This window comes from Anolis sagrei, chromosome 1 (genome assembly GCF_037176765.1).
Source record: "Anolis sagrei isolate rAnoSag1 chromosome 1, rAnoSag1.mat, whole genome shotgun sequence".
Taxonomy (NCBI): Eukaryota; Metazoa; Chordata; class Lepidosauria; order Squamata; family Dactyloidae; genus Anolis; species Anolis sagrei.
Genome location: NC_090021.1, coordinates 235,996,754 through 236,016,884, shown reverse-complemented (window position 1 = coordinate 236,016,884; position 20,131 = coordinate 235,996,754). Strand labels below are relative to the sequence as shown.

The window sequence follows — 20,131 nt, the reverse complement described above, 5'->3', positions numbered from 1 at the left end:
CTTAAAAACAGCAGAGTCCTATGCCACCTTAAAGTACCAAATCAAACTAAATATATATATTTTAGCATTTATTTAGTAAAGTGTCCTCTCAAATAGCAGAAGACATGTTTTGATCTCCACATGTTGCTGTCTTCAATCGTGTTTCTTATATTTAGGCCTTGTTTTATGATTACTCACTAGAAAGTAAAAAATTAGCTTAATTTACAACCTTCGTTCCTGCAGCATTCATTACTGAAGGAACCTCCCCGTGAAATTAAAAAAGCTCTTATTCATAGTAAATATTTATTTATTTATTTATTTATTTATTTATTTGCTGTATTTGTATACTGCCTTTCTCAGCCTACTGTATTTGTATACCCCCTTTCTCAGCCTTGCGTCTGTTAAGTCTAGTGTGGCAAATGAAATAATTTTATGGCGTATGCATTTCAACTATATGGTATTAAAGACTCTTTGGGTCCTAGTTCTGGGAGAAAAGTAGGGTAAATGAATGACTGAATGAATGATGAACATGATCAGGTACATGACCCTAGCTCTCTAGAGGCAAGAAAAGCCATGTATGCATCTTTTCATCTCATTGAATGATTCATCCAAAGATGGTAGTGTGTGTGCCTGTGAGGATGTTTACATACACCTTTGTTGACTGTAAATAGGCCATAAACAGAGGTATCACTTGAACAGTCCTTAGTCCAGTTTTGGTTATTTCACAACAGATGATGTGCCCTCACTGGAGAGTACCCTAAATGACTCTCACCTGGAAGACCAAGAGCCAGAGGCAGCCTTGCAATCATTCCTGGGACACTCAATGGACAGAAATTGTAGCCACTGCTACTCCAGCCCTTCACCTGCCTCACTCAGTCCAGAGGTTCATCTTGCAAGTGCTTTAGAGGTGCCACCTGCAAGCCCAACTGCACATGGGAATGTTGAGTTCCAGCCAACAAGACAAGAAGATCCTGGGAGGCTGCATCTCAACAGACCACCAAGTGTCAAGCCCCTTTCTTCTTGGCTAGGCTATTCTCCAATGACCCAGACAAAATCAAGGTCCACTGTACACATTCTGAATAGGCTGAAAAGCAATGGTTCTCCTTCCATTGGGCCAAGTGACTTCCCTGCAACTCACCCTAATCTCCTTTCTCTTGGTGCAAAGACCACTGAAACAGCTTTGCCTTCCCCTGCTGTTCATGCTTCCTCAAAGCTCAGGAATTCTATGGCTGTCCTCTTCCAGCCCTCAACCACCCCCAGTCACTTCCAGCTGAAACTCGTTCCTCTTCAACCAGTGGCCCCCAGCCTAGCCTCTTCTCAGGAACTTTCTGGGAATGCATCCCAAATAACAGGTTCATCCACAGCCAAACAGAAAACTGAGGAGAACATCTCTACATCATCTCCTTGGGGTGAAAATAACCTCAATATTACTGATCCTTAAGTTGGAAGGAAAGCCAGGCTTGTTTTGATACAAAGGAGCATAACCACTTCAACCTCATAGGTGATGGAGAACCTGTACAAATAAGGTTGCCACTAGTGGTCTGAGCGGGCCCTGCCACTAGTTCTTCCTGACCCTAGCCACTGTCTGCCTTCTTGAGGAGCAGGTCTTATTAGTGAGGGCATTAGTTCAACCCCAGCTAGTACTGAGGGTTTGAGACTTAGTGTGCTTACCTCAGTCATATCTACTTGGCCTTCAAACATGATAGGATAGTGTCTCTTTTTTCCAATATTGGCATGAAGATTCCAGCAGGTGTGATAGGTCAAAAGACTATCGATCACAGTAGTAATCTTTTTTTTTTTAATGATATAGTACTGTCCTTCTTGGTACCAAGAAAAATGATGTCTGCTGCCCACAGTTACATCTCCTAGCATGCCTAGCATAGATATCTTGCTAGTGCTTGCTGACTTATATTTGACATTTCAAGATGTGACAGCTCAAGATTCAAGGCAGTGTAAGATACACCACAAGCAGATTTTGACCCTGAATTATAAACAAGCAGCATCCAACAGGCTTGCATAAAAGCCAGTATGGGTTTGGCATGTAGTGGTCCAGCAGCTGAATCTTTCTATGTTTGCAAAAGACCCCATGTTGTTAAGAGACTGGAATGGGTGCAATGTCACACACCTCCTGAATGATCACTGGTTAATTTCTCAAACTGCTATAAAGCAGATAACATAACCACCCTACCTCAGAGAGCATATGTATACTGTACCAGCCTGTCAAGACTTGGTACTATGTCAGTTGCGACTTCCACAGAGCATCCTCAGGACTGTATTTTAAAGTTTATGCTAAGTATCCTCTGTCAAAGAGTTCTACTTCTCTTTTTACAGAGTTGCATTTCATGGTGCTCCCTAAGGAAGAGGGAATGTCAAAATGAGTTATATAGATATGCCTGTAGTGTACTGAAGCTGTCTTTAAGTGCTGTACTTAGTATCAAGGCAATAATGGCATTCTCCGATTTTTATTCCCAGACCTGTTGAATACATTCCCTAGTCAGAATTCACAATATCCCCAGAATTAGGAGCCATATTGACATCACTTGATGATACTCATCTGACTGTGTTACGACATTTTCCTCTGGTGTTTGATTTGAAATGTCTTTTTCAAACATGCGTTCCTTCATTTACATGAGCAATTGAGGAACATGTATTCTTAATTGAGTTGCCATGCTATGCTGCAAGATGTCAAAATCAGTTCTCAAACTATGATTTTTGGTATATTTTGTTTTCCGTATTTTATATAAAAGCTTGACATTACATTGCAGTTAACGTTTCCATTTGTGGGGAGAATATGATTATTGTCTGTACAAGCTAAAGCTTAGTTCAATAAATGTAACCTGAATTTCTGCTAAAATGCTATTTTTTAGAATTGAAGATCTTAAATGCTCAGTGTTCAAAATGAGGAATTTAAATGCAAAAGAAAATGTATTGTACAGAGTGAGATGAAGGGCTGCCTCTTTGCACATTCCAAATACAAACGTAGGGCATTCAATGTGGCGCATTTTTGAGAAGATGTGCAGTTTTTCCAGTAGAAATAAAACAATTATCAGATGTTCATGGAGCAAAATTTCTTAGAAAGTGGCAGAACAATCTCCTCTGACAGGAGATAGCTTGTTGGAATCTCTTAAAATATGACAGAGTTGAGATTAAAATATTATTTCGTCAAAGTTATATATACTTTTAAAAACCATTTATTTCAATTATTCCAGTTTGTAACTGTCTCACGGAAAATATTCACCCTGTTTAAACCTTCTAACATATAGATCAGTGGTTCTCAACCTTCCTAATGCTGCGACCCCTTAATACAGTTCCTCATGTTGTGGTGACCCCCAACCATAAAATTATTTTTGTTGCTACTTTTGTTGCTACAGTTATGAATCATAATGTAAATATCAGATATGGAGGATGTGTTTTCATTCCCTGGACCAAATTTGGCACAAATACCTGATATGCCCAAATTTGAATACTGGTGGGGTTGGAGAGGATTGATTTTGTCATTTGTAGTTGCTGAGGTTTTTAGTTCACCTACAATCAAAGAGCATTATAAGCTCTACCAACTATGGAATTGAACCAAATTTGGCACACAGAACTCCCATGACCAACAGAAAATACTGGAAGGATCTGATGGGCATTGACCTTGAGTTTTGGAGTTGTAGTTCACCTACATCCAGAGAGAACTGTGGACTCAAACAATGATGGATCTGGACTAAACTTGGTACGAATCCTTGATATGCCCAAATTGAACACTGATGGAGTTTGGGGAAAATAGACCTTGACATTTAGGAGTTGTAGTTGCTGGGATTTATAGTTCCCCTACAATCGAAGAGCATTCAGAACCCCACCAACGACAGATTTGGGCCAAACTTCCCACACAGAACCTTCATGATCAACAGAAAATACTGTGGTTTCTGGTGGTCTTTGGCGACCCCTCTGACACCCCCCTCGCGACTCCCACGGGGTCCCAATTCTTGGGTTGAGAAATGCTGATCTAGATAATTAGGATATCCAGAGAAGAAATGAGAACATACTATGAATTAGAAAATGTAAATAATGTTTGAGGAAAACATGTTTGCCTGAAAAAATGAAAAAAGAAGGATTCATTGCTTTTATATTTGTTTATTCTACTGTTAATAATGTTACAGCTTGGGGAAAAGAAGCATACTGACTAAATTTAGTTCCAAGAAATTAAAGCTTCCCTTTGTTAGGGAGTTGTTTTGCCAATGGATGGTGTCACATTTACGCCACGGGGGCCAAGCCAACCTGGTTGTTTGCTCTGTCAAAGACACAGTAGTACTGACGGATGAAGACATCTCCAAGGATCCAGAGTTCACCAGATTGAGTAGGGATATCAATGCCTTCAAAGCCAGATGTGCAATAGCCATTTTGGCCCTGGGAGGAGAAAAAGGGAAAAAAAAAAACACCCAATGAGTGATGGATCCGGTGTACTATGAATGTAATGTGAGTAGCTTTACTGACATGAGAGATTTGTCCAGAGCAGGGCTTCTTAAACCTTTTCTTCTCATCACCTCTTCCCACCTGAGAATTTTTTTCATGATCCCAAGTATATAGGTATATAAAAGAACTATAAAAATCGAACATTTGCTGATAATAAACCAGCAATTACAAGGCTTGCTAAAGGAGTTGATTTTCCTTTTTGCAGGTTTCAGCAGTATTTTGTTGCTAATAGATTTGTGTAAATGGATAACATTCAGAAACCTTTTACTGTTGCCATATTTTTCGTAACCCCAATATTGAGCTAAGGGGACCCCATTTGGGGTTGGGGGCCACAGTTTAAGAAGAAGGGTCCACAGCACCTAAATCAGGAGCAGAGATTATGTGCTTCTCCAAATGATGCTAGATCTACAACTGCCAATGTTTCTTGCTATGCTTGTTACAGCTGCTGAGAGCTTGGTCCAACAATATCTTGAGAACTACATCATTCCAACTCCTAATTTAGACGTAGGATGAGACAGGTAAGTCAGATTTGGACTCTGTGTGAAATCAAAGCAGTCCCATAAATAAGATGTACAAACATTTGTGCACCAAGCACCAATTTTCTCCCCATCAGGCCCTTCCTTGCATTTAACCATGTTTTATTTATGCCTGTGTGACATGATGAGACATTTTTCATGGAGATAGGCTCCCTGCAAGTACAATAAATTTATACGATTGCACTGCTCGGTTAAAATGGTCATGTTTGAATCTAAGGTGATAAACTAAACTGAAGTGTGATGAGATATTCATTGAAAATGAGATTCATATGGAAAAATAAACCACTCCATATTCCACTTGCTACTACCACTACTACTATATATTGACTGGGATCTAAACTTGGACATGAAACAAATCTTGTTCTTAAATATTTATATTTAAGACAATGAAAATTTCTTGAAATATTACGGAATTCCTGGTCTGCTATGAAGCGCTGAAGCAGACTATCAACATTATTTTTTATGTAAGAAAAGATCAGAGCTATAATGTGCCCAAAATGCTTGATTACAACTGTTTATTTTGGCCCTTTCATGAATTCATGATACTTCTCCCACACATATTTCTGAGGTCATCCTAGGTTAGATAGTGCAAAGCTTGCTAAAGGTACTCTTTTGGACTAAAACCCCAGGCTCCCCAATCAGTACACAAATTGTAGTCCAAGGATTCTTTCCAGTCTCCCAGGTGAACCAGGACTCTTACCTGACGAATGTAGGCACTGGCAGGCAGGGGGAATTCAATGCCATTGATGGTGAAGATAATGTCAGGCAGGCTGCTCATGGAGTTGCAGCTGATCATATACTGGTGCAGAGTAGAAGAGACAGAACAGAAATATTAGTCACATGAGACTATACATTCAAACATAGGAGCAAAGGAAAAGATTTAGCTGTCTATTCTGGATAAGAAATTAGTCCAGAAGGAAAGGTCAAGGGAAAACATAACTTAGGATAATGGACCCTGCGGTGGTGGTGTCAGTGTTGGAGGTCCACATCCCACCTCATCTTTTGCTATCAAAAAACCTCCACATCATTTGCTCCTCCTCGAAAACTTCTGGAGCAACGATTCCGCATTTTAATAGGTTGCAGCCTTAACCATTTTCCTGGTATTTTTGGCAATGTCTACAACCCACAGAGGTTCGATTACAGAACATTGGGCCCTGGGCTCATTAAAGTCTCCTGCCCTAAGTCAGAGTGCTAATTCCTAAAGGAAATAGGCAAAACTCAAAGAATTCCAGTTTCTGGGAATTTAAATCCAAATATTATAACTTTTCCAGGCTCTGGTTCTAGTTTGTAATGAAATTCTCTAAAGTCAAAGAGGGTCTTTTCCTTGCTTCCAAGAGAGAAGCAATATTTTGAAAAAAGAAAGATATCTCTGAGCATTGGGATGGGAAAGGAGATACTGGCGTGGGGATCACCAGCTGTTGTTTCTTTGTTTTCATAGAAAGCTTCCTACTGGAGATATTAAGAAGGAGATATTTCATTCCAAAGAGATGAAACACACACACACACAGCAAGGGGCCATGCAAGTCAAAAAAAGAGATGGTGTCCAAAATATAATGTCACCTGCTATACTTGGCTTTGCAAGCACTGTCAGCAATATTAGGCTAGAGAAAGCCATTTTTGGGTGGCAATTGCATGCTCATTATGGCTAGCTAGTGGAAATAACTTTGTGTAACTTCAATGTAATTTGAATGAAATCATATTTCCTGGAGGGAGAACAAGGTTCTCTGAGGAAGATGTTGAGAGCTTCCCTAATAACAAAAAAAAAAAAAGCATTGTGTATTTATTTTCCAAACCCCCATTTTCCTGTATAAGCCCTTACCACCATTCAGAAAACCTCCAGATTAAAAATATACAATTATTATGTCATTCCTCACAGACATTAGAAAGATTTCTTCGTACAATAAAGACAAATTACAGGAAGTCAACAAATGAAGAACCACTGCACACTTGCATTTTTCATTACCTTTCCTTATCACCTTGCCTTGCATGCATAATGAGTTAGTAGTAATAATTTAAATAAACACATGAAAAAACCCAGTGTTTGGGTTAAACCCCACTATTTTCAGTTTGTGCAGCTGTCTGCCTATGAGTCCCAGGTACCTCCCAAAGCCTTGATCATCCCTTTCCTTACCTCACCGTTGGAGGACTGACTGGCACCAATGTAGTACTGAATGTTAGCAATGCCATTAGGGGGACCAGCCAACAGAGAGGTACCGGTGTCAACAATAGCTTGGCAGCCACCAGAGCAAGCGATGGATTGGCCATTCATGGTGATGCTGAAGAGAGAAGGGTCACATCAGTGTGAAAGAAAGGAAATTGCCACCTTTTTTGCTCACAATGTGCCATTGGTGAAACTTAGGGGAAATGTGCCAAGAAGTCCACTTATATTAGAGGATAACAGTGCTTCTTTTTGGAGCTTGTTACACATTACTTTCAGCTACTTCTTTTGTGGAAGTCTCCCCCCCTCCCCCCCCATTACATACTTCACTCTTTCCTTCTTGATATTATGTTGATGAACCAGGGAAATGATGAGGATGGTGGGAGTTCATCCAGAGTCAAATGATGGTGGTTACCTGTCCAGAGTGATCTGCCAATAGGACTCTGAAGAAAGAGGCACCCAGTTGAGGCTTCCAGAATAGTAGGAGGTATCTACGCCACCAAACATGACAAAGCTGCCACTCTGGTCATCACTGCGAAAAGAAAATACAGTAAACTGCAACTGTCATTTCAGATTGTTTGACCATTCAGCCCTAAATTCTTTGGCAGATGTTCTCTGATGTTACCAAGTCCAGTCTCCAGCCCCTGAAGGAATTTTCACGAGGGGAGGGGATCCTTTAGAAGTGAATATATAATCATGTGTTTAATGCATTAAAAAGATAATGGAATAGTTTGCCTGCAATGTTGAGAAGTAGTGAAGAGATTACCACAATTTATTTATTTAATTTTTTGAAACATTTCTATTCCACCCTTCTCAGTCTGAATGGGACTAAGGGCGGAGTACGGCACACATTCAATGCTGGAACATAAAATAACTACAAATATACACAAACACTAAAATCAGTTACATCTACTTTAAAATCAGTTGATTAAAACCATCTCAAAACACCATGCTGGCTCCGGTCAGCGGAGTGGGTTTTCTATTATTTCAATGTCCCAAAGGCTTGGTCCCACAGCCAATGCTAAAGCATTGCATTCATATTGCTAGTATGCATTTCTGTCATTCCAACTACAGAGCTAGAGTCATTCTTTCTTTGAGGAATGCTCTGCAAAATAGTGGACTACTTGGACAAACTCTCTATTTCACCCAAACCTGGCTAAAACACCTTCTGGCTAAATGTATGTAGTTGTTGTTGAGGTTACTCAAAGATGAAGTCAGATCCAAATATTTGAAAGATGCTGTTGTGTGTAGTTTGACCCTTACAATGGGGTGGAAGCAGGCCCGTAGCCAGGATTTTGATTCGGGGTGGGGTGTGGGGCTGAGTCTGAGTGAAAGAGGGTCTGCCCTAGCAAACCTTTTGTATCGTTACCCCAATACCTCCATGCTTATGGGATATATTGAGCATAGTGATCAGATCATGATATGAATAAACCTAACAGTTTAAATAATGTACCAGTAAGGCCTTCTCACGCACTACCATGAGAATTTTGGGCTACATGCCTGGGTGGAAGGAATGGCCAAATACCAAATACACACTGTGTCATCTAAATGATTTCTTTTACTGTTCAGTTTCTTTAAAAAAAATTGCCAGAAACTCCTAACTGTATCCATCAGCAGTAAATTGTGACCACATCTCTTTCCAAGAAGATGTATAGCAGCAGGCCATACTTACGAGCTCAGGTAGACGGAGAAGAGATCCTGGGACACCAAACCTTCACTCATCATGTTGTCAAAGACAGGGGTGGCACCAGAGGAGGCAATGCTGGGGTAAGCCAGACCCAGGATGCCATCGAAGGGAGAGTAATAAAGGAAGCTGCCAGGCTCAGTCTCGCTCAGACCAAAGATCTGGTTTGTGACCACAATGCTTCCAACCTAGGTGGAAGGGCATAAGGACACATAAGGAACAGGGTTGTTGTAAGACTTAACACAATACTCGCATATTGTGTATGCAATGTTAAACCATAAGCCAGTGGTTCTCAACCTGTGGGTCACCAGATCTTTTGGCCTTCACCTCCCAGAAATCCTAACAGCTGGTAAACTGTCTGGGATTTCTGGGATTTGTAGGCCAAAACACCAGGGAACCCAGAGGTTGAGAACCACTGCCATAGGCCTATGCTATACACACAACCACTCAGTCTTGTCCCCTTCCCTCTTCTTTTCCTGACATACATCACAAAAGGACGCAAGAAGCATCAATTTTCTTCTTTTCAATAGGCCACAGTTTATCGTGTCTGAATCTGGAACTGTGGGTAAGTTAAACTATGATTTACTGAAACAAACCGGTATCAGAAAGCATAAAGTAAACTACTTATTGATCGTTGTTAGCTCTATCAACAAATCATAACTAATTTAAACAAATGTGTATAGTCTCCTTTTCTATAACACATTAGAAAAGGTAGATGTAGTCGTATATGTTGATTTAGTTATTGATTTTTTAATTGGGGAAATATCTGATAATTCTCAGATTATAATCCTTTATTATAAATTATAAATATAAAATTATAAATGAAAGATTATAATCTTTCATGGGACACAGTTTGAACAGTGGTGTTCTCAAATCTATATAAATAAAAATGTAATGTTCGTTTGTTGGATTAACAGAACTCAAAAACCACTGAACGGATTGACACCAAATTCGGACACAATACACCTATCAGTGCAACAAGTGACCATCACTCATAAAAACACAGCGGAAGAGACTTAAAAAGCCAAAAATTTTAAAAAATACATTACAATGCATGTGCAAAACCACATACACACACACACACATATACACACAAAACACATGTACACATGTACACAGACTGGACCACAGCAAAGTGCGGCAGGGCACAGCTAGTCCTAAATAAGAATGAAATCATATTTTTATGTCTCAAGGAAATTTGGTTATTTGATCTCCTGGGTGCAATGTGAATGTGTTGGACATTGTTAGTCAGACATGGAGACTATGGCTCCAGAAGGTGAATGCCACACAAAGGTTATGCAGGGTGGGCACTGATGGACATTTTACTGATGGCCCATAACTGTACAAGCAAAGGACTATACAGCATCTAACACAAGAGAAAGCATGGCTGACTTCGGCTTGGCATTGAGAAGGCTTAGAATGGATTGTAATGGTTTTGCCAGAAGTAAAGTTTTAAAGGGACTCAAATGTGTCTTATATAATTCATTCATGCCTGACACTGTATCTTCCATGCCTCCAGGTAGATGTTACTCTTGTGTATCTGCCTAGAACCATGCTAGCAGTTTTTGCTCCCAAATTGACTGCTAGTGATTCTGTAACCCCCTGCAGTTTACCTGGACAGTATCATAGGCCAGGAATCCAGTCATGCTCCCAGTGCCATATGTGACAGAGACGCTCTGGCTGGTGGCTTGATAGGTGGAAGAGTCCTGGGGGTTGAAGCGGTTGTGGTTTGCTGCAATGCAATCAGTTAGGCCATGAGACATGTTGAGCAGCTCTCACCGTTACAGTTACAATAATACAACAACAGTGTAATTAGGAGTTTTGCCAAAGTAACATCCTAGCAGAATTCTAACTTCAGATCCCACCTACAAAAACTAGCTGGATCGTGTATATGTGATGTAGTTCTATACTTATTCTCTTTGCTACTACCCAGAATCATTCCAAGATATTTTGAAGCCTAAGGTCTTTAAAAAAAAAAAAAAAACCAAGGCGATGCTTCTCCTATTTCATGTACAACATTGGTCAACTGTTGAAACTTTATTCAACAATGAAGATTGGACAGCGTCCTCTGCTACATCTAAAGGCAACAATCTAGGTTAGGAATCACAGGGCAGGCTCTCTCCTCCAACACCGGAGCACTTTCAGTATCTGCCTTGTGAGGCAATAGCTTCACTTAGCCTCACAGTAGAGAAGGCCATCCTGCCCCTTCCCTAGGGTTATGCTAGGTGGCCACATACTCATAGAATCATAGAGTTGGAAGAGATCTCGTGGGCCATCCAGTCCAACCCCCTGCCAAGAAGCAGGAAAATCGCATTCAAAGCACACACCCCCCCCCCCCCCCCACAGATGGCCATCTGGCCTATGTTTAAAAGCCTCCAAAGAAGGAGCCTCCACCACACTCTGGGGCAGAGAGTTCCACTGCTGAACAGCTCTCACAGCCAGGGAGTTCTTCCTGTTGTTCAGATGGAATCCTCTTTCTTTTAGTTTGAAGCCATTGTTCTGCATCCTAGACTCCAGGGCAGCAGAAAACAAGCTTGCTCCCTCTTCCCTATGACTTCCTCTCACATATTTATACATGGCTATCATGTCTCCTCCCAGCCTTCTTTTCTTCAGGATAAACCTGCCCAGCTCTTTAAGCTGCTCCTCATACCTAATATTAAATACGACCACCTTTATACACAATGAGAAGACAGTTCACTATACTAATCAAGAAGAACTAGTTCCTTCTTAAGCGCTGATAGCAAAAATTCAAGGAAGCTACTTACAGCAGGCTGAGCTTGAACAGTACACAGAAGGGACCCACAAGTTAGAGGAGCCGGTATCAAAAAGGACTACAAACTGCTGGGCTGGAGTACCAATGGAGATGGTGCCAATGTACTCGATCTACCGAGGGCAGAAATGGTGCATGATAAAGAGTATGCCTCATTGTTATCTATCACACCTGTTACCTGTGATCAAACATGTTCTGCAGAAATTTGAAATAACAACACAAAATCTCTGTTTTCTAAAAAAGAAAAAAGAAAAAAAGAATGCAAACTAAATTTCCCTAATTTTATGAGTGCTTATCATACCTAGGTCTCTATGTCTATATGTCAGATTTCTTGCTTTAAGAGCAAAGTTCAATAAATTAGGTTATCCCTGTGTTCATGCTTTTCTGACCTTGTCCATATGTGATGGGAAACAGCAGAGAGACAACACTTGGTGCTCCCATATTGTACTGTTCCTAAGGCTGCCATTAGTATGGTTCCGTAGAGATGTATGTGGAGCCTCTGAGTAATAAATGCTGGGAACAAGGCAGGAGTGCCTCATGGAAAGGTTGCATTGAATGAGTACTTGTGAACAAACTGCAGCTGTTTAAGGAATGGGGAGACCAGCCTAAGGCATTTTGGTGCTTCAAGCCAACATCTAATGATGTCCCTTTCCACTCATTGTCAGGATAGTTATCTGAAGCTAGTCAAGTTATTTTGGCACCTGCTGATGCAGAAACACCACAATCAACCCCCTTCCTTCCTGGCACTAAAATGCAATACTCATAAACATAATAACTAGTGGATTGCTGCCGTTTCATACTGAAAATCAGCTGACTGGGCTCTCTGCTTCACTCTGTTTAATGGTAGGACTAGCATGTGAATATAGGTTGGGATGGTCCCCTAGGTGGACCTACCAAGCTGCTCATTTTAAATTAAGTGAACAGTGATTTGAAGTACAGAGCAGTAGTCAGTTTTATTTTCTCCACCAAAAATAAAAAGCCAAGATAATTTTAGCTGTTATTTAAGCATATTTTTCTAGTAACCAATACTCACATCCATGTAGTTTTCCAAGGGCTCAGCAGCATTTTCATTGGCAAGGCCGGGGAAGTACTTTGTACCCAAGTTAAGATGATGTGTCTGCAGGTATTTTTCCAGCAGTCCATGTTCTTTAAGGCTTTGTCTTATGGATTTGGTTTTCTTCAGGGGGACTCTACATAGAAAAAAAAAGAGTGATAAAAAGTGGGCACGTAACAAAGGAAAGTTGAGAGTTGAAAGTTTGGGAGTTGGACTAGACTCCAGGAGATCAGGGATCAAATATTTGCTCTGCCTAGAAAGTAAACCATTCAGTGAGTTTGGGCAAGTCACATTCTCTCAGCTTCAGAGCAAAGCAAAGGGAACTCCTGGCTGAACCAATCTTGCCAAGAAAACCTCATGTCACCATAAGTCAGGAATGCAATAGCCTGCTTTTCAAAAAGGAAGTCTGAAAGCCCAATACTCACTTGGTCACAAGGCACTGGGAGAGAGCCACCAGCCCTAGAAGCAAAAGCCACTTCATGATTTCTTGCGTATCCCCAGCCGTTGAGGAAAATAAACGAGATGTGGGTCCCAACTGTAGAGCAACAGAGCTGGGTGCTATTCCTTATATACATCTAGCTTGGACCTTTTCTTATCATTTATGCAACTCTGATAAGAAAGGCAAACCTTTCTGATAATAAGTTTTTAAAAGCCCAAACAAAAAATATTGGAGAACTTTCCAAGTTCATCCATTTCTAATTGCATAAGAACCGTGACCCAAAAGGGCCCTCAGACTCAGGTGACATTGCAACACCCTAGAACACAGAGGCAGACACCAAGGTCATGAGTGCCATGTGTTCAAAACCAATCAGTGTTCTTAAGAGGCTTCACAAAGTGCTAATACAGCTTCAGAACTGTGCAGAAATGTAGTTTTCTTTGCAGTGGGCAAAACACACAAAAAGCCTGCATGTGAAGACAAGGGCTGGATCCACACTGCCACATAATCCAGATTATCAAATCAGATAATCCATATTATCATATTGGAACTGGATTATATGAGGCCCCTTCTACATTGCCATATAAAATCCAGATTATCTGCTTTGAACTGGATTATATGGCAGTGTAGACGCATACAATTCATTTCAAACCAGATCATGTGGATTATCTGCTTTGATAATCTGGTTTATATGGCAGTGTAGTTCTAACCTGTGTCTACACTGCCATATAATCCAGTTCAAAGCACATAACCTGGATTTTATATGGCAGTGTAGATGGGGCCTCAGCAGAGAGAAGAGGCTCAGGCCCCCCTCTACACTATCCTAGGATCGGATCCCAGATTATCAGTTTATGTTGCACACCAAGGCTGGGGATACACCTTTGAACCCAGAACCACACCAAAGTTCTTTTAAGCAAACCGTTTATTGAAGAATAAAAGTAGCTTCAGCAAAAGGGAAGTTCAAAAGGATAATAATAGAATACTGTCCATAAAACAGTCAGTTAAGCAAAGTAAGCCATAAAGCAAGCATCAAACTCAGAAAGCAATAAGGGCTCAAAATCCAAGACAAAATCCACAGGAACTAGAGTCTGTGAGTCCAGAATGTCCAAGAATTCAAAGTCCCACAAGGCATGGACATAAATCAAGGCAGAAACAAACGGGAATCTCAGCATGAACATAAAGTCATGAATACAAGACAAGGATGCTCTTCTATTCTAAACGTTGGTCTCACTAAAAGTTAGTTTCAAAGGCCCTATATTTATTTTAAAAGCCATGGCAAAAGCATTCCATTTCCCTTGGGAAATCTCTCCCTGACCCCTTTTTTCTCTTAATCTTTCGGACCATCTTCTACCTCCTTCCAGGTGGCGATGTTGATTGATTTAGCTTCTCCTATCAAAGAGTGTCTGGCCCTCCCTTGGTCTGCCAATTACTGCATTCTTTTCACATTTCGATCTTGACTGCCCAGAGTCTCTCTCAACCTCTTTTTCTGCCTGTACAAACACATCTATAGCAGGCTGGTTAACTATCCCAGAATCCTTAGCTTCATTCTGACAACAGTACTCTCTTGACCAAAATCCCCATTTCCAAACCCCTGTGAGTCTGCAGGAACTTGGTCATTTAACTCAGGCATTGAAACCTCTGTAGACTCAGGCAGAGAAACCTCTGCAGAACCTTGATCATTTAATTCAGAAGCCTGAGGCAAAGAAACGATTGCAGGCTGAACCCCTACAATTTATTCCAGATTATATGGCAGTGGAGTTTCATATAATCCAGTTCAAAGCAGATAACCTAGGATCAGATCCTGGGATGTAAGGACAGTGTAGAAAGGGCTTCAGGCAAAAGCAAACTACTGCAGCCCTTCCTAGTTTGCCAGATTCTCTTCATTAATAATTTTTGCCACCTTGATCACACATGTCCCAGATTTCATCTGCAAAATGTTGGTTCAGGCAGTGATAACACTCATGGCTCTACTGCAGAGGTGTCAAACTTGTGGCCCTCTGGATGTTTGGACTCCAGCTCCCAGAAGCCCTAGCCAGCTCATCCAATGGCTGGGAATTCTGGGAGCTGAAGTCTAAAACACCTGGGGGGCAACAAGTTTGACACCACTGCTCTACTGGGCCTTAGTGGAGCAACTTTAATTGGATTTTTAAAATATAAAGAGGGGGAAAATAAAAAGAAAGTAGAAGTGCATGGAATAGTTGTGTGAGCTGGGAGAGTACATTAATAAGCTGACTATATGTTCAAATATATATTTTCTTGATGCTCTTGATGTTGGTACCTCTAAAATACATGTTGAAAAGTGTTATTTCCCTACATCGGACTTTAGGTCACCACTGGCATCCTGAGTTTAGACACCATAATTTGCTTTCCATTTAGCACTATCAAAATCCTGAGCTAGGAACAAGTAAACACCAAAAATGTGATGTGACTTGCCACGCGGCCAGGTATGAATTGATCAAGGCTTGAGACAACCTTTGTTAAAGGTCCTGGTATTGTGTTAGTCAGATATTTCCTCCAAAAGCAAATCTGTTCCTTGTTTATCTTCAAATATCAAAATGCATGTCAAATAACATTTATCAGGAGTCTCCTGATAGTGCAGCGTGTTTATTTGTGAATGGAATTCACACTGTTTGAGGACTTTTGGAAAAGATGAAGATTGGGTTATAAAAGCTGAAAGGGAATGCAAAACTCTGGTGTTTGTGAAATGCTAAATGGTGTGTGTTAGGAAAGGTTTCATGTTTTAAAAAGATATGCACACAATATCTACAAGTTCTCATTAACTGTACCAGTATTTTGGGACACTGCTCATATTTGTAATCACTGTTTTGTGAATTTTTACTCTTTTGGATAGTTTCTTGTATTGCACTCTTCCTACTAGAAGAATAACTAAATAAAAGTCACAACAATGGGCATATCACAAGCAGTCGACAGTTGTACACTTGTATCTGGACCATATCTAGGGTTTTCATTTCCTCAATTCCAGGCATTTTATTTGCAAATTATTCTGTTCGGAATTATGTAAATCTAGCCCTTTGTTGATCCCCCCCCCCCTCCGCCACATTCCACTGTGTTTCAACATTCATAACATTTATTTTGTTACATATGTTCCAAGGTAATTAGTACAAAGTAATTTTTAAAGTGCTGAACTTGAAACAAGAAGATCCAACTTCAAAACTCTGCATGCTCTTGAGAGTTTTGAAGTTGGGTCTTCTTGTTTTGAAGTTTTGAAGTTGGGTCTTCTTAAAGTGCTGAACTTGAAACAAGAAGACTATTTCAAAACTTTGCATGTTCATGTGACTTTGGCCTGCCATTGCTTATCTGCAATCCTTCTTCTCGCACTGGTCACTTTCCCTTTTTTTCTTACTCCCTCCATTGACTGAACTTGCTTCACTGTTTCTGGTGTAATATTCCTATCCTCACTGCACCCTGTGCTCTTGCAATGTGTTCCTTGCTTGCCTCTTCTACATATTGCCTACTCTCCTTTCCCTTCTGCCTTACCTCCTCTCTCCCCCCATCTCCTCTCAATGTGCCCTTCTACGCTCTAGATGGCTTACTATCCCTTTAGGACTTGTTTCTCATGGAACTATTTCATAGATGGTTTTTCCACATTTTACCTTATATCTTGGCTCCTACAAGCTCTGACAGCTGATTTAGCTGTCGGAGCTCTACTATCAGATCATTTCAGAGACTTGGGGTGGCTGAGGAAAAGGTCCTCTGGGTGATGGTTGCGAGTCGGGTTCTGGGAGGCTGGAGTAGATGCCCCCCAGAGGACCTAAGCGTTCAGGACAGCTTGTACAGGAAAAGGTGATCCGGTAGGTAACCTGGATCCAAACCATATAGGACTTCAATGGTCAAAACCAACACTTAGTACTTTGCCCGGAAACTAATTGGCAGCCAGTAGAGTGACTTTAGGATAGATGTGATATGTTCACTCCTGGATGTTCCTGTAACCAATCTGGCTGCTGTAATTTGAACCAACTGGAGTTTCCGAACTTGGTACAAAGGTAGCCCAATGCAAAACACATTGCAAAAGTCAAACCTTGAACTTACCTTGAATCCAGACTTATAGTATGAGGATCATACTATATTCTACTATCATATTGATCCACACACTTTTTCTGTTAATAAGATTACCTTTGAATTTCATTTCTCAGGGCCTGTTATGTTGCAAAGACCCTGAAAGCTATCTAGTTTCTTGGATTCATTCCTGTCACTTGAAGCACAGATGATCTCAGAGGTGAAGGGTGTCTTATACCAGCTTCCTCTGACTTCCTAACCTGTCCTTATATGGACAGAGATAATGTAATTTCAGTAGTCTAGTTTTTTTGTTTGTGTCAGGAGTAACTTGATAAACTGCAAGTCACTTCTGGTGTGAGAGAATTGACCGTCTGCAAGAACATTGCCCAGGGGATGCCCAGATGTTTGATGTTTTACCATCTTTGTGGGCAGCTTCTCTCATGTCCCTGCATGAGGAGCTGGAGCTGACAGAGGGAGCTCAACCCACTCTCCCCAGATTTGAACCGCTAACCTGCTGGCACAAGGGTTTAACTCATTGTGTTACCAGGGGCTCAGTAGTCTAATGATATTCATGATATAGTAATGCAATGTGCTATATGTCACCAAGTGCCTTTGTTTAACTTTAAGACATTTAGTCATTATAACAATACTTGGGTGTTTGTTTTACAAGTTTCCTTTGAAAATCTTAGAAATTCCAGAAAGCTTAATAGATGCAAGTTGCTTTAATTGGCCTTTATCAGTAAGATGAGTCAATAAATACTACATTGTTTTACTTTAGCTGTACCAGTAGGATAAATAAATTAGCACCACATTGTAAGGTCATAACTTTTGGAAAAAAATATTCTGGGCTTTACTTGAAGACTTCAAGCGATCAAGCACCTAATATTGCATTCACAATCTCTGCCAGAAGATAATATCCTCTCTTAAAGCATGGACTTTATTTTTTGGTATTGGAATTTAGGAGTCATTGGCTCCTGCAATGCCTTTTCTTCCTCATTATAGAGGATAGAACCTGTTAGTACCCAGTATTTTTCCACTGGAAAATATCCATGACTGTAATCAAGTGACTTCTGAACCTTTTCTGTTTTTGATAAAGTAAATGGAATTGTTTCCTTAAACTCTTTGTTTTACATGACCTAAGAACTTCAGTAATGTAGCTGCAGTGGAAAGAGCTGTTAACATTTTGTTTTTATCATGGTGATGTCCAAATAGTTCTTGAATGTTTGCTCTGGACAACTTAAGAATTTGTAATGAAAAAATTACTGCTATTTAGTCTTAACTACAGGTCAGGCTTGAACCCCATGGTAAAAGTAAACTAAAAGTTTGGGTCCTGGAGTGTTAAGCTCCCAAAGGATTGAATGAGACTCAGACAGGATGAAGGCAAAGATCAGAGCTGTTTATTTCACCTTGGCCAAAATGGATGTCAGCACAGTCTGTACTCCAAAGACTGACATCCTTCAATGCAAACATATAGAAATATTTATAACACTTTGACAGATATTCAAAACAAAGTTGTTGTTGTTGTTGTTGATTCAGTCAGTCAGTTGTTTCCGACTCTTCATGACTTCATGGACCAGCCCACGCCAGAGCGCCCTGTCAAAAGGCACTCTGCTATATTGGCTTCTGATTGATCCAAAATGGTGCCAGCTAGGATCCACTCTCTGATAGGTCCAGGAGCTCCATCTGTCATCATTACTGATTGGCCCCAGTCATGGCGGGAAATTCAGTAAGCTTTCAATGGACTATTTGAAGGCTTGTGTCTGTTTATTGATTTGCCCAGGAGATGGGTACATGGGGAAAGGAATGCAGCTGGCAAGGGATAATGGGTTTAAATGGGTTTTGATGTCTCCGCACTGGTCAGTACAATGGGTGCCAGCCAGGTAGACAACAGGGTAGTCAGGGTGATGGCAAATTTGATGGAGACCCCAAGAAGGTGGTCCGATTTAGAAATAGAGGTGTGGAAACATTCCAAGGAATAGAACCAGATTATATCAGGAAACCCTGTGGCACTTCTTAAAGCTCATGATGTGTTTCATGTGTCTTCTCAGGGTATTGTGAAGGTATTATGTTAAATAATGTGTGGTCATTGCCTGAGGTCCGGGATGTGTAGTGCTTGTGCAACTTTCTAGAGAAGTTAAATGAAGGATGGCTTGAAACTGGGAAAAGGTCAAAGTGGGCTCCCTATTGCTCTCTATGGAGCCACGGGCTCTGGGGTTCATCCTTTTGGGGTCTGGTTTTTGATAATAATATTACTGCAAGTGCAGAAAATAGGCAAGATCAGTCCTCTGCACCACATTATGAGAAGTTGCATGCACCATGAACTGTACAGCATTATTTATTTATTTATTTATTTATTTATTTATTTAAAATATTTGTATCCCGATCTTCTCTACCTCCGTAGAGGGACTCAGACCGGCTTATATTAATCCAGCTGTAGACTGAAGCCAGATAATAGACTTGTGCACGGATTCATTTTGGCTGTTTACCTGCGGGCTCTTTGGCTTGTCCCGAAGGATGTAAAGGCACAGCTGCCATGTTTTGTTCTCTTTTTGTTTTGTTTTTTCATTTTTTGGCCCATGTGCCTGCCAGTTGCAACTACCTTTTCTTCGGGAGCATGTGACTCACGGAGAGGCTTCCACGTGTTTGCATGGGGGTTCCCTGTGAGCCAATCAGAGTAGAAGAATGCCATGACGTGTCTATTTAATGGCGCAAGCACCTTCATTGCTCAGTTGTGTCCTGTGTCTGAGAGGTGCTACTTCAGTCCATCAGATTGCCTTTCCTTGCTTTTCCTTGCCCCTTGTTTGCAGCTCTGCTTTAGCTTTTTGCTTGGCTTGGTTTCCAGCATTGAATCTTTGTGGTTTTCCCTCCTCCCCCTTTATTTTCTTGAGTCATTTTATTTAGTGAGACTGGGAACTGGAAAGTGTGGGTGGGTGCGTGCATTTGGGGACTTGGGAGAAAAGAAAGAGCACCTCTTGGGTCGATGGGTATGCTTTTCTTTAAAAATATTAGGGTGGCTCTGAGCCTTAAGTCACCCTTTAGCTT

At 40.8% G+C, this 20,131-nt stretch overlaps 2 protein-coding genes across 6 annotated transcripts in view; one reads left to right on the top strand and one right to left on the bottom strand.

Moving 5' to 3' along the window:
• VWCE (von Willebrand factor C and EGF domains) overlaps positions 1-3,990 on the top strand; it is a 41,335-nt gene extending 37,345 nt beyond the window's left edge. For 2 of the 5 annotated variants that reach the window (XM_067462378.1, XM_067462367.1), the window contains exon 20: positions 711-3,989. In XM_067462378.1, coding sequence (XP_067318479.1) covers positions 711-1,420 — 710 coding nt within the window. In that variant the 3' untranslated portion in view covers positions 1,421-3,989. Of the gene's footprint in view, positions 1-710 lie in introns of all 5 variants that reach the window. The other 3 variants (XM_060771026.2, XM_067462383.1, XM_067462370.1) reach the window with 2 other exon arrangements.
• Positions 3,991-4,215: 225 nt separating this feature from the next.
• LOC132772205 (pepsin A-like) lies at positions 4,216-13,117 on the bottom strand. The gene is made up of 9 exons (XM_060771069.2): positions 13,062-13,117; positions 12,616-12,772; positions 11,578-11,695; positions 10,426-10,544; positions 8,801-9,000; positions 7,544-7,660; positions 7,102-7,246; positions 5,671-5,769; positions 4,216-4,368 (listed from the first exon to the last, which is right to left on the bottom strand). The coding sequence occupies exons 1-9, from the start codon at positions 13,115-13,117 to the stop codon at positions 4,216-4,218; spliced, it is 1,164 nt and encodes a 387-aa protein (XP_060627052.2).
• Positions 13,118-20,131: the final 7,014 nt, after the last annotated feature.